This window comes from Haemaphysalis longicornis, unplaced genomic scaffold, assembly GCF_048455015.1.
Source record: "Haemaphysalis longicornis isolate Haplotype H1 unplaced genomic scaffold, Haemaphysalis longicornis Haplotype H1 scaffold_10, whole genome shotgun sequence".
Classification (NCBI taxonomy): domain Eukaryota; kingdom Metazoa; phylum Arthropoda; class Arachnida; order Ixodida; family Ixodidae; genus Haemaphysalis; species Haemaphysalis longicornis.
Genome location: NW_027526204.1, coordinates 72,613,982 through 72,627,871, shown reverse-complemented (window position 1 = coordinate 72,627,871; position 13,890 = coordinate 72,613,982). Strand labels below are relative to the sequence as shown.

The 13,890-nt window shown below is 48.7% G+C and overlaps 1 protein-coding gene across 1 annotated transcript in view; it reads left to right on the top strand.

The window, feature by feature from the left end:
* Positions 1 to 1,928: 1,928 nt before the first annotated feature.
* LOC144157790 (putative thiopurine S-methyltransferase) overlaps positions 1,929 to 13,890 on the top strand; it is a 35,949-nt gene continuing 23,987 nt past the window's right edge. The window contains exons 1-2 of the mRNA XM_077688549.1: positions 1,929 to 2,095; positions 2,517 to 2,609. Of these exons, the coding sequence (XP_077544675.1) occupies positions 2,004 to 2,095; positions 2,517 to 2,609 (185 nt within the window). The 5' untranslated portion in view covers positions 1,929 to 2,003. The remainder of the gene's footprint in view (positions 2,096 to 2,516; positions 2,610 to 13,890) is intronic.

Below are 13,890 nucleotides of genomic sequence, written 5' to 3'. Positions count from 1 at the left end.
TGGACTCAACTGAGTAGCCAGGGAGGGCGCTGCTGCAGTACTTTCTGGGAACTTACCGCTCAATGTTTATGACGAACGCATTGCCGGTCCCACTGCTGAGCAGTCCCCGCCATTTTATGCCTATGTTGTCAAAACACTGAGAAACGTCCAGTCTACCTTGCCAAGCCTAAATTTTAGGGAAAGTACAGCAAGCGAATTGTGCGAAAAATTGGCAATAAACCAATTAGATAATCAGCAGATAGCAAGATCACGCGGTGTCCGTTGGCATCAGCTGACTTCGACGCAGCTTCCTTCTGATGTTAGGGATTTTGGATGGTTGCGTGGCTGGCAAGTTCTTCCGACGTGTGACCGTTTGGCGAGATACGGCATTGTGGGTTCCTAACGGTGCCAGCACTGCGGGCACACTGAGTCATTGGAACATGCTTTGTTTCAGTGTCGTGTAACGGTAACATTTTTGACTGTGCTAAGTAGGTTGTTTGGCGCTACACGCAGAATGAGCACACGTTCAAATGACACGTTGGTGAACCTTCTGATGTGTGCTGGTGCATTTGTATTGTGGCGAAATCGTGATGCCGCGTGTCTTCGCGCCCGACCCCAACGGGCGATGTTTCCACTGCTGTGGAGTGTGCGGTCAATCCTTATGAATCACTTACACAATTAGTTGGCAGTTCTAGGTGAAGAAGCCTTCCCCTTACGCTGTTCCACGCGTTTCATAGCGGTCAGGAATAACATCTTGAGCATCACTATTATGCCGTACTGACTTTCAACGAGTTTCTGAACTCTTTCTTTGAACACATGTGAACTTTTTGTGCATTGATTTAACAGTAGTTTAATTGTTTCAACACCATAGAAAATTCTGCAAAGTGTAGGCTGCCCGGAGTACTTGGAAACTCATTGTTTTTTTTTGTGTGTTTTTCGGGCAGCGCTGTTACCACTGGACGCTGCGTGCTGATATGTGGTTTTATAATAAATTCAGTTCTCACAAGCAAAGTTTAGGCTGCCCGGAGTACTTGGAAACTGGTTAAATTTTTTTTCGGGCAGCGCTGTTACCACTAGTCGCTGCTAGGTGATATGTGGTTTTATAAATTCTCTTACTCAATAGCCTCCAGGCCGAGGCGCGGGCATTGCACTGCGCTCGCGTTGACCACTGCCACTACCCCACACTGGGGCAGATGGGGCATGCAAATTGCTTAAATCTGGTACACCGCCTCAGCAAGCGCATGATTTCTCTTCGCACCAACGCTTCTCCAGCACCCCATCAGCGCGCGCAGCGTGGCAAGGCAGAGACTTGCAATCTTTGAATGCACTAATACACTGCAGGCTTCACCCCTCCCCAGGTTCCACGTTAATGAAGAGGGACCGGGATTTTATTTGCTGGGGTGCTCTGGGACCCCCTAAACTAAATACACTGCAGGTGTTAATTGAGAACGTTCTGCAAGCACTCAAGATTTCGGAAAAACTTTAGCGTCAAAGCACAAAAAGCAAGCGCAGCGTGCGAGTGGCGAAATGTTTCGAGGTCTAAAATCACGCCAGATACAGCAGAGCACGGATGCTAACGCCTCTCTCTCTCCTTCAAGCGCGCACAGAGGAAGCTCGCCGTAGTATCAAACGAGTGGCAGAATTAGTTCGTCGCCCGCCACACAGCTAGCACAAAAGAACGTCCTCTTAAAAATTACAACAAAACGACGAAAAAAAATTTAAGGTATTTCCACTTTCACCGCAACCAAACCCCGGCAGGGTCAGGACACTATCCAATGTTACTATATTCTCGCTTTCCTTCTCGCCCCCCATTTCCGGCAGTTGGATGAAATGTTCAACTGTACCTGCATCTTTTGTTGTTTTTGTTTCACAGCTTCTCGTGTTTGCTTTACGAACTGGATGTACAGCAGGTTCCAAGCACCGGGCGCGCACACCTGGTTAGCCAGCTTGAGCCTCACTATCCTCTCCACGCTCTGATCAGAGGCATTTCACGGCAGCTTCGAGCAGCAAGCATTCGAGCAGTCATGTACGGCGCACCAGAGAACGACGGCGAGGAATACTGGCTCAACGAGTGGCAGCAAGGACGCGCAGTCTGGCAAATCGATGGAGTTTTGGAGTAAGTACCAGTTTCGGAGCGCGCAACATTGACCACAACAGAAGTGCCGCTAAACCCACGGCGGTGGTTCAGTGGCTAAGGCGTTGAGCTGCTGAGTCCAAGGGCGCGGGTTCGACCCAGGCCGCGGTTACTGCTTTTCAGATGGAGGCGAAAAGCGAAAACGCCCGCGGGCTGAGATTTATGCGCATTTTAAGAATCCCCTGACGGGTAGAAATTAGTCACGAGCCCTTCACTACGGCGAGTATCATTTCCCAAGTGTAGCTTCAACGCGTTAAAGGGACCCGGCAACACGTCAAGTGACCCACTCGATGCTTCCGTGGTGAACGGTTAGTGCGCTGACAGGATTCGCTCCTTTCGTTCTAACTTAACTCTTATTTGATACAATTACTTGACATTCGTGCATATTTTTAATTTCCCGCAGGCTTCTTCTGGATAACAAGGACGTTATACTGGCCGGAAAGAAGCAGGCGCGAGTGTTCATTCCCTTCTGCGGAAAAGCACATGAACTGAAGTGGTGAGTTGGTGCACGTTTGGGGCAGATGCTGCACCCGCACGCGGCGCCATTCGGGCCTATTCGTCGCGAGATCGACATGTAAGTGGCGACAGCGTCGCGCTGCTAATGTGGATGCTCCGCTGAGCGGCCCGGGAGAATGCGCACCGTACGAGCGCTTCGTGCCTTTCTTGCGCCGTATGTGCGCACAAAAGGCGCAGGCAAGAGTGGTATGCTTAGTTAGGTTCCTCAACGTTCAATGTCTAGCATGGAAGCGGCAATAATTTTTTTTTACTACGCCAAGAAAGCGGTGATCCACCGGGAACCTCAAAACAGCCTCAATAATGAAAAAGAACTTCTACGCCGTGGCTCGTAGCAAGGTCGGTCTTTCCAGCCTGTGGCTTTGAGTCGTCAATACAATCAAATAGGAACAAATCAGGAAGCCTCGATCTCCGGAATTCAGTTTACAACAGCACTTTCAATCGCTTTCACTGGTAGCATGACGCAGTCTTGCATTTGGGGGACGCAGTCTTGCAATTGGTAGCAGCACTTAACTGCCACGACATCTTTTTAAAGAGCTTACAATATATTTTTTGAGTTAGAAGGGCAACATAAAATTACTGAATTCCAACCAGCGCAGAGATATAAGTGCAACCGTTCTAACAGGTCCTTTGCGTGCAGTTAAATAAAATTTATCGACTTTAGAGGCAGAGTTGATTAATAACGGTGTCAGATCGCTAATTATTGCTTTGATCGCAAGTGAACATGTCAATTAAAATTGCAACGCGCGCAGTACAATCAACACCTGATGCTTAGCTAGACTTGCAAAGGGAAAATCAGGTTTACAGCGCCTAAACCAAGCTTCTGGGACCCCACTGTCAGCACAGATTTCGTGTTACGGGTGCACTATTGACCATTTACGTTCCTTTTAAAATCTAACAGGTGCCTAAAACAGCGAGATGTGTTTGCAGTCTCGCGTAATGTCTCTTACGAACCATAAAGATCGCAAATGGAGTTGCCCTCTTGCAGATGAGCAAGACGTTCCCCTTTTATGTCTCGTTACGAAACCACTCCACGGGTTCTCGGTAACTAATTTGTGTTGTAAACTGAACTTCGCTTTTGGCTTCGCATTAATTTCTTGAGGGTGGGTTGGAGTTTCGCAAACGTTCCAAGCACAGCGAGAATAGAACGCATGTAACACGAAAAGCCAAACGTTGGTTATCAGTATTACTTGCAATTGAAAGTACACTCGGCGTCGAATTCCGTAGCGATGAAAAAGCGGTACTTCCACGAGTACACGCCGGTACTTTCAAAACTGCTTAACCCCATTTTTGTCCGAGATTGTCCAGGAGTTAGGGCTCGCCTTTTTCAGAATTGTATTGAAAGCGGGAATTGTAGAAAGAATTAAAAAATCAGTCACGGAACACACCCTCCGCACATGTGGGCAATAACGGGCAATATATTACGCCACTTTATGATATGAAATAGTTGTTTATTCAATTAAAAGCGGTCTGGCACGGGTTGTTTGAGCGGGTCCTCCCCCGAACGAACTGGTGAATTTGCACAAACCCTATTGCGCTCACCATGAACTGGCCCATGAAATGCAGGTTCCAAGAACTGGCCCAGTTATTGAGACTACTGATAACGACTGCATTTATTTGTTTATTTTCTCTTACCCTCCCTCCCCATTCCTTTCCCCCATCGTGACCAGTGGTCATCCTTTTCTATTAAAGGTTGTCTCTCTTTCACTCCTCCTCCTATAAACTTGGGTCCACCTTAAGAGATTAAGACGTCACCATATTACGCATTTTGTTATGCTGAGTGAAACACATTTCTGGACAAGCTGATTCATGTCGGGATTTGAAAATGAGATAAACGAAAATGACACACGAAATTGCCACAGAAAAGGCGCAAACTCACAACTGCTTAATTTTACTGAAAAATCCCCCGAAACACTCGTGCGCATCCACAGAAACGTATTTTAAATAACACTTACAATTAGCAACACACTATAAGCAGCGACTGTTCCCAAAACTGTGTTTATGTTTGAAAAAGTACGGGAAGAATTAGAGCATACAGGCGCTTTCCAGTGTAAAATACGTCCACCGTAATGTATTTGGTGATAGCGCACGGCTCCGGTGCAGTGTAATTGTTTTTGTTTCTTTCTTCTTTCTATAGGGACACAGCGCGATTTTACAAGCGGGTGGCAAATGCACGGGTATGAACATGTCCCGTCGCTTCTGACCCGTTTCGTGTATAAACCTTTTGTCCTTTAAATAACCGGCCCGCCACCTTAAAAAAGCCCCCTTTGACGTTCCCGACAAGGCAGACGACTTCACTCATCAATAAGAAAAGTGCAATGTGTCGAAGCAATGTTTATAACACGTTTCACACGTATAACACGTTTCACCACAGCGGATATATTTTGTGCAGTTATACCACCGCATTAACCCTCAACGGCCGCTGATTATTGCGTCTATAGAGGAAATGCGCAAGCAGAGGTAACTATGTCATTGCTTTCTGCCAAAAAAATACACATATTGGTTGTTTCATCGTCTGCAGAACGCGTCTTGCGCCGCGCGCAACGTGAACGAGGAGACGACGCGAGAGCGCCATCCAAGCTAGGTGCAGTTCATGTTGCCGCCGCCAGGGGACGACTGTGTTCGATCTCGGGGCGAGCAGATCTCAGAGCGACGAAAAAGATCACATGCGAAAAATCACGCGTCCCTCCGTCTAACGACGACGATGGTTGAACGCGAAGCTTTCTTCGGACGGATTGTTTTGTTGTCTTCTGACTGTTCCAGACCACTCTGACCGTTTCAAAATTATTGTTTTTCTCGAATCACTCTGCACAATTTACTGAAAACGCGAATGATTGATAGGCAGGTTGAGCCTATGATTTCTTCCAGAGCACACTTCTGGCATATTATCATTAATCTTAAAGACGTTAACGACCAAAATGGTTCTCTCCGTGAGTGGTATCTTCTCCTTACTAGTTGTTCAAAGTTTCCCCCGTTTTAAACAAAGTGTACATAATTGTTCATTGTGTTTAGTGTTTTTTTTTCATCTTGTAATCAACTTCTTTGTATGTGTACGTAATCAACTCATTTGTATATGTAGTAGTTGTAAATATGTCTTGTAAATATCGTTTTCTACATTGGCATGTATTGCAATAATTACCATGTTGAAAACGACAACAAAAAAGACATGGAGCAACTGGATAGACGCCGGCTTTATAACGCGAGGGACCCGTGTTCGATTCTTGCAACTGCAACCGTTTTTCTATGCCTTTCACTTCCCCGCGATCATTCATCATCATCGTCAGAGAAAATTGGCTCTCCCGCAGGGCATCTTCGCGTTACACACACCATTAGTAGGAACACTTAGGCTTCGCTATAAAAGACTGAGGGGAACTTCCATTAAGAATTCTCCAATTGCGCCTAGGTATTCATGCCGCATCCATCAGATATATGCTGACTGCTCCGAAGTTTTTCTTTGCGGAACCCCCTACGGCTTTCACACTTAGCGCAAAAGTATATCTCATTTTTTGTTCTTGTTCTTCGCCTCTCTTAGACGCCATTTTCAACCCAGGCAGCGTCTTTTTATTATGTATAGAGTTCACTGCGATATCTCAGAGCAATGTGAGAGAGCCATTACTTACGAAGACCGAGTCACTGTATACAGTGGGCACGATGGGTGTACACCAAGCCTTTGTAAGTCGGCATGACTACAACGCCCGCATGCATCGGTGGGAAGGCATTTCTTCAGGCCCCATTTGATTGGTATTATACAAACATAGGAAGTGCCCAGGCCCCCGCGCATCACGAAAGGGCTCAACCCGTGATGTTACGGACGGACGGCGATATCCCGAGGAAAGTGGTCACAGAATGCTGACGCATTAAAAATGTGTACACAATTTTACCGAGACCCAACGGTAATGCCGGTACGCTGATAGGTGCCAGTTGTTTCCCCCCCACTCTTTTCTCTGTGAGCTGTACGACCATTGTAGATACTTTAGAGCCAGGTTAGACCGCCCTTCTCTCTTTCCGCTGTCAACGAAAAGTTGCTACACACCTTTGCACACATAAAAACAAATGCAAACAAATTAAAAATACCAGGGGCGTCGACTGGCCATGAATTGAAGACTCCACTCGCCGTGATAGTAATGCCTGCTTGTCTGCTTGCAACTAGCTTCCTTACTTGCAGGTATGTTTAGTCATTAGTCTTATTTTCGTATTTTATGCAAAAATAAGGTAAAATATGAAATTAAAATGGCAATCAACCTACCTCATTCGGTGACGCCTGCCACACGTTACAAATCGAATAAAATGGTATCTGAAGGAACACCGCAGCCATGATTCGTTCGGTGTTTGTGGCTCTTTTTGACGCTGTTTTTGAAACAAGAAGGATTGTAAAGCTGTCGCTGGCCGTCCTACAAGTACAAAACGTATATAGCCAACTTTCAGAAGCTACAAATATAACAATTGGAATGTGATGCGCGGCAGTACTGGTACTTAAACAAACCAAGGAGCCAACTGTGCTATTTACATCATTAATCGACACTTTTCAGTAATTGTTTCAAAATTTGGTCAGGAAATAAGGCAGTTCCAACGTAAGTTACAACATCAAAATTAAAAAAAGAGTGGGGAAGGCAGTAAAAAAAAACTAATGGCATCTTTAAAATGTGGTCGCATATGTGCTCACTTCGCTGCAGACGTCCTCAAAAGGTAATATCTTACCGCCGCCGCTGCCACGGAAGTGCCCCTCTTCCTTTTCTCGTCCACTTCTCACGCTCTTTCCCTCTCGTGTCACTCCTTCCACGATTAATACGGCGGACGTTCGCTAAAGATTAATTTTTCCCGCGTTCCACTGCTGGCGTGCCATCTATTGGAACCTTTCATTACTGGTGAAATTGGAATGCTGTCACTAGCACAGTTACTTGATGTAGGAGTGGCGAAACTTCCCATAGGTCCCATGCATCAAGAAGTGGCCGCCCGATTGGTCCACCGTTTTGGATCTTGTTTTACAGTGGCGCCATCTGTTGGTAAAAAAATATACTATACACCGTGGTTTGCCGCTCGACGAGGTGGCCGAAAAATGGTATTTCGGTGCTTACGTAAATTTTTTGTGCCGAAAAAGCCCAAGGTGTTCAATCACACCAGTGTTTTATATGCATTCGTACCAAGAGAAGTAAAAAATTGCGTATGTGTGTTTAACAAGATGCGTTGTCGCCTACGCAGTGTCGTCTGCTGCGCGTCATCTGCGGTCTTCCAGCGGCAAGAAAGTTAAACATTCGCTTCGAAGGCTTCACGCAAGCTTGAAAGGATTATTTAGAGCCACTTGATCAGCTAATGGATTAGTTTAAACATGTAGCCCGGAAGCAAGGAAGTTAAACATTCGCTTCGAAGGCTTCACGCAAGCTTGAAAGGATTATTTAGAGCCACTTGATCAGCTAATGGATTAGTTTAAACATGTAGTGTGATGTAGGCCGAGCGATAACTGCAAATTTAGTACTTCAGGTAGGACATATACGCCGTGCCGGAGTGTACGCACAAGCGCCAACCCGTCGAGGCAGTTTCGCAGACGCAGAAACATTCTCCGCAAAAAATCGCAGTTAGGAAAGCAATGAACAACTTACGGAAGCACAAAATAAAAAAATTATGCACATTTAAAACAAAATTTATGGTTAAATTGTCAGTTTGAATATTTAGTTGGTTTTTTGGATAGTGCGTGCGGTGGCCGCAGTGGCGCCACCGTACGCACGCTCCAAAGGAGGGGAGTCCAGGTGCGGGCCGTTTTTTGAGGCAGAGTTTCCCAACCGCCTACACCGAAGAGCTCGAGTCACGAGTACTATGTTGGGGCCGCGAGCGTTTTTGTATTGTTGTGTGAAAACATTGCTTTCAATGCGTATTTCTTTACTTGCTACTGCAAAAATCGAGCCCACATCTCTTTTCTGTTGAACGAACAGTACAAACACCACTTATGTGTGGACGGTAGCTCACCCGGCGTCTTCATATCGTCCACGGGCAAAACCTTGTCCTACCACCTTGAACAAACAACCTCATCCACGTCTTCCAAGCTCCGTGCACTTCAACAAGCCCTGCGCTGCATTCTCCATCAGCCACCAGCAGAATGGTATATATTGTCACGAAGCCAAAGACGACGCACTTGACTTGAAGGAGAAACAAGTTTATTTGAGCGACCTTGTGCTCCTCTAACAACTCAAAAGAATACAGAGGCGGCGAAGCAGCGGTCAACAAAGTGACTTGCGTCGGCGAGCGTCGCAGAATCGAATGCCGCGGCGTCTGCTGTGCAGGCTTTTATCTTTCGGCGCGAGAGTTTCTGGAACCAGCGATTTACATCCAGAACATTGTAGATCACAGAAGTTTATTCTGGGATAGCGGCGTTAGGGCGAAACACTCTGCTAATTTGAATGAGATAGCCCGTGCGGCATAAAAATAAAGAATGGAACACGCGCTTCGCATGGGCCACAGATAAGAGATCCGGGCGCGGCCGGGCATTAAAAACAAACGATAAATAAACAAACCCGTATATGGTTCGCGGCATTACCCCCCCCCCCCTCTAACAGTGCATCGACCCGATGCTAAAATAAAACGACAGTCCGAACATACAGCAACATCAAAACAGCCAAAAAAAATTCGTCATCTTGCGAAGTACGGTTTGAGGCTAACCACGTGGACGACTTCGGGTCGCGTGCGTCGTCGTGATGTGCCGGAATCACCACTGGGGATCACTTCGTAGGTTAATTGGCCAACACGTCGTAGAATCTGGTAGGGTCCGAAATAACGTCGCAGAAGCTTTCAACTGAGTCCGCGTCGTTGAATGGGAGTCCAAACCCACACACGATCCTCTGGTTGGTACTCGGCGTCTCGGCGCGGAGGTTGTAGCGACTGGCATCCACCAGCTGCTGATCCGTTATACGAACTCGAGCGAGCTGGCGGGCCTCCTCCGCACGTTGAAGGTATCCTTGGACGTCGGCGTTGAGATCGTCGTCTTCTACATACGGAAGCATGGCGTCGAGCATCGTAGTCGGCCGTCTTCCGTAACCAAGCTCGAACGGTGTCATCTGCGTAGTTTCCTGCGTCGCTGCATTGTACGCAAACGTCACATACGGGAGGACTTCGTCCCAAGACTTATGTTCAACGTCGACGTACATGGACAGCATATCCGCAATCGTCTTGTTCAGACGTTCCGTTAGTCCGTTCGTTTGGGGGTGGTACGCCGTCGTTCTTCGGTGATTCGTGTTGCTGTAGCTTAAGATTCCTTTCATCAGCTCCGCGGTAAAGGCCGTTCCGCGGTCCGTGATTAGGACTTCAGGGGCTCCATGTCGTAGCACAACTTGGTTTATAAAGAACTTGGCCACTTTTTGTGCAGTCCCCCTCGGAAGAGTGGCGGTCTCTGCGTAACGCGTCATGTAGTCTGTCGCTACGACAATCCACTTGTTCTCTGATCGTGACGTAGGGAACGGGCCTAGAAGGTTCATTCCAATCTGTTGAAAAGGCCTCGACGGGACGGCGATCGGTTGCAGAAATCCGGCGGGTCTTGTAGGCGGCGTTTTTCGTCGCTGGCTGTCACGGCAACTCCGAACGTAGTGGGTCACGTCGGATGTAAGGCGGGGCCAGAAGTACTTCGCATTAATTTTTGCTATAGTGCGAGCTGTGCCGAGATGTCCGGAAGATGGGTCGTCGTGGGACGCTTCCAAAATTTCGTCACGAAGGTCTGCGGGGATGACAAGTATACAATTCGTTCTCGTTCCGGGGCTGAAATTCTTCTTCACGAGGACGGAGTTTTTGAGGCTGAATGCTGGTAAGTTCCGCTTGAACGCTCTAGGCACGGCGACGTTTCGTCCTTCGAGGAAGTCGATCATTAAGCGCAAGTCGGGGTCAGCACGCTGCTGGGCGGCTAGGTCGCTACAATTACGTCCGAGATTTTTTATCAAATAGAAAAGCCATCCTCAGGCTTGGTGACTTGTCCTCCAGTCCCATTGACGTGGGTGGCAGAGGCACAGCGCAAGGAGCGGTTTTATCTCCCCTACTTTTTAACATAGCCCTTATAGGCCTACCTAACATCCTGGGGGCCATCCCGGATCTGCACCATGGCTTATATGCCGATGATATTACAGTTTGGACAGGCAAGGGTTCGGTAGGCGAGATGCAGGACCGTCTCCAGCTGGCCGCTGATGCTGTGAGTGACTACGGAAGCACGTGCGGGCTTTCCTGCTCACCACACAAGCCCGAACTTCTTATGCTCGGAAAGAGAAGAAGAAAAAAACTCCAAGATACCGGCATACAGATCACCCTGGACGGCCATACCATCCTACCGTCACCTCACATCAAAGTCCTCGGTATGACTTTTCAAGAGGACTGTTGAAACACCATTCTTCTTAACCGGCTCAGTCACACAACGGGACAAATTACCCACATGCTCCGAAGAATAACCACCAAAGCGAGGGGAATGAAGGAGGCGGACACCCTTCGTCTGCTAGAGGCCTTCGTCATCTCACGCATTACCTACGCCATTCCCTATTCTATATTAAGCAAGGGTGACTTGGCCAAAATTGACACCATGATCCGGAAAGCGTATAAGCATGCTCTGAGGCTCCCTATTAGTACCTCGACCGACAGACTTCTGAAATTCGGCCTACATAACACGGCCGCCGAACTAGTCGAGGCCCACCTCGCCAGCCAGCGTCTGCGACTAAGCACGACGCCCTGCGGGAGGAGTCTCCTCACCAGACTGGGAATGGCGTCCCCCGAAGAAAGATCCCAGCAAGTACGCGACGTACCTCCAAGAATAAGAATAAACATTGACGTTGCACCTATACCCCGCAAGATGGACCCTACTCACCACGCAGGGAGAAGAGAATCAAGAGCGCACGCTCTCGACAAACGACACAGGGACCGAGACCGCACGGTTTACACCGACACCGCCGACTACGCCAGAAGGGGAGCCATGACCGCCGTGGTTACTTCAACAGAGAACCACCTCACCAGCATCACCTTGCCCTTCACAACCACTACCCAGGCAGAGGAAGCGGCCATTGCTCTGGCCATCTCCCGGACAAATGCGGATGCCGTTATTACGGACTCGCAACAGGCTTGCCGAAACTTCCTTCGTGGTAGAATTTCCAAAACGGCTCTGAAATCCTGCTGCAAAAGCCACCCGAAAGAAAAGTGAAGATTGTTTGGACGCCAGCCCACTCAACACTCAAGGGCAACACGACCACCCATGACATCGCCCGAGATCTATCCCGCCAGGCGACACGAGGGTGTAGGTTAGAGACTGCGTGTCCTTTGGTTACGTATCAAGACATAACGGGTTACTAAAAGTGCCAAAGAATGATCTATCCCCCCGGTCATGAATCCCTAACCAAAGAGCAGGAGCACTGCCTCCGGCTCCTCCAAACAAATACGTTTCCTCATCCCTCAAAACTTCACTTGCTCCATCCCACTCAGTACTTCCAGCTGTGCAAAGTTTGCGCTTCCCCGGGCACCCTGCAGAATATGGTAAGGGAGTGTTCGGCAAACCCCAAAATTCCAAGAATCGTGCACCCTTCCCGTGAGCAGTGGGAGAAGGAGCTGTCCAGCTCTGGTCTCGATTCCCAGCTTAGGCTGGTGGAAAGGGCCGTAGCGGCAGGGGTCTCCAATGGAGTCCTGGAATGAGGGCCCCACACCACATTACGATGCTCCCAATAAAGTTTATCCTCCACCTCCTACTCCCCGAAGAACGCGCTGTCTTCATCGGAGTCTTGTGGTGGTGGGTCGACAGGGGCGCGGGACAGGCAATCGGCGTCGGAGTGTTTCCTGCCGGATTTATAGACGATTGTAACGTCGAACTCTTGCAGGCGCAAACTCCACCGCCCAAGACGGCCAGAGGGGTCCTTCAAATTTGCGAGCCAACACATCGCATGGTGGTCTGTCACAACCTTGAACGGTCTACCACACACGTATGGGCGAAATTTTGAAATGACACATATGATTGCCAGGCACTCTTTTTCGGAGGCAGAGTAGTTTTTCTCCTCCTTCGACAGACCACGGCTTGCATAGGCGATTACCTTTTCGCACCCGCTTTGCTTTTGGATTAGGACGGCCCCCAAACCTATATCGCTGGCGTGCGTGTGCATTCCCGTTTTAGCGTTTTCGTCGAAATGAGCGAGGACGGGCGGGTTTTGCAGGCGTTGTTTCAGCTCACAGAATGCTTTTTCTTGAGCGTTTTCCCAGGCGAAAAGGGTGCTATCTTTTGTCAGGCGCGTGAGTGGCTCTGCGATGCGTGCGAAGCTTGCGACAAAGCGCCGGTAGTATGCGCACAGTCCGAGAAATCTTCGCACGCTCTTTTTGTCTCTCGGTCTTGGGAAGTTGGCTATGGCTGATGTTTTCGTCGGGTCAGGCAGGACTCCCGCGGCGTTGACGACGTGTCCCAAAAACGTGATATCCTCGTAAGCGAAGCGGCACTTTTCGGGCTTCAGCGTTAACCCCGACGAGCGAAAAGCCTCGAGTACAGACTCCAACCTTGCAAGGTGTTCATCGAAAGTCCGGGTGAATACCTCAACGTCGTCGAGGTAGACGAGGCAGGTGTGCCACTTCAGGCCAGCCAGCACAGTGTCAATGACTCTTTGAGACGTTGCTGGCGCTGTGTACAGCCCAAACGGCATCACCTAGAACTCGTACAGACCGTCCGGGGTTATAAATGCAGTCTTCTCTCGGTCTCTCTTGTCCACTTCAATTTGCCAGTAGTCGGTCTTCAGATCCATCGATGAGAAGTACTTCGCGTGGCAGAGGTGGTCCAGGGCGTCGTCGATTCGTGGCAGGGGGTACACGTCCTTTTTGGTGATTTTGTTCAGTCTCCGGTAGTCAACGCAGAACTTTAAAGTGCCGTCCTTTTTCTTCACGAGTACGACTGGCGCAGCCCACGGACTTTTCGATGGCTGTATTATGTCGTCGCTGAGCATGTCATCGACTTGAGTCCGGATGGCTTCCCGCTCTTGGGAAGAGACGCGGTACGGCGACTGTCGGGTAGGTCGGGCTCCATCTTCGGTTATTATTCGGTGCTTCGCTAGAGGTGTCTTTCGTAGTTTCGAGTTCAACGAAAAACACTCGCTGTAGCGACGCAGGAAAGCCAATAGTTTGTTCCGTTGTTCTTGCGGTAGCGCCGGATTCACGTCGAAGGAAGGCGGAAACTTGAAGGTATCTTCGGGTGCGCATTCAAAGTCGGCGACTGCGATCACGTCACTTGCTTGTTGCGTTTCTTCGAGGAATGCAATTGCAGAGCCCTTGTTTAAATGCTG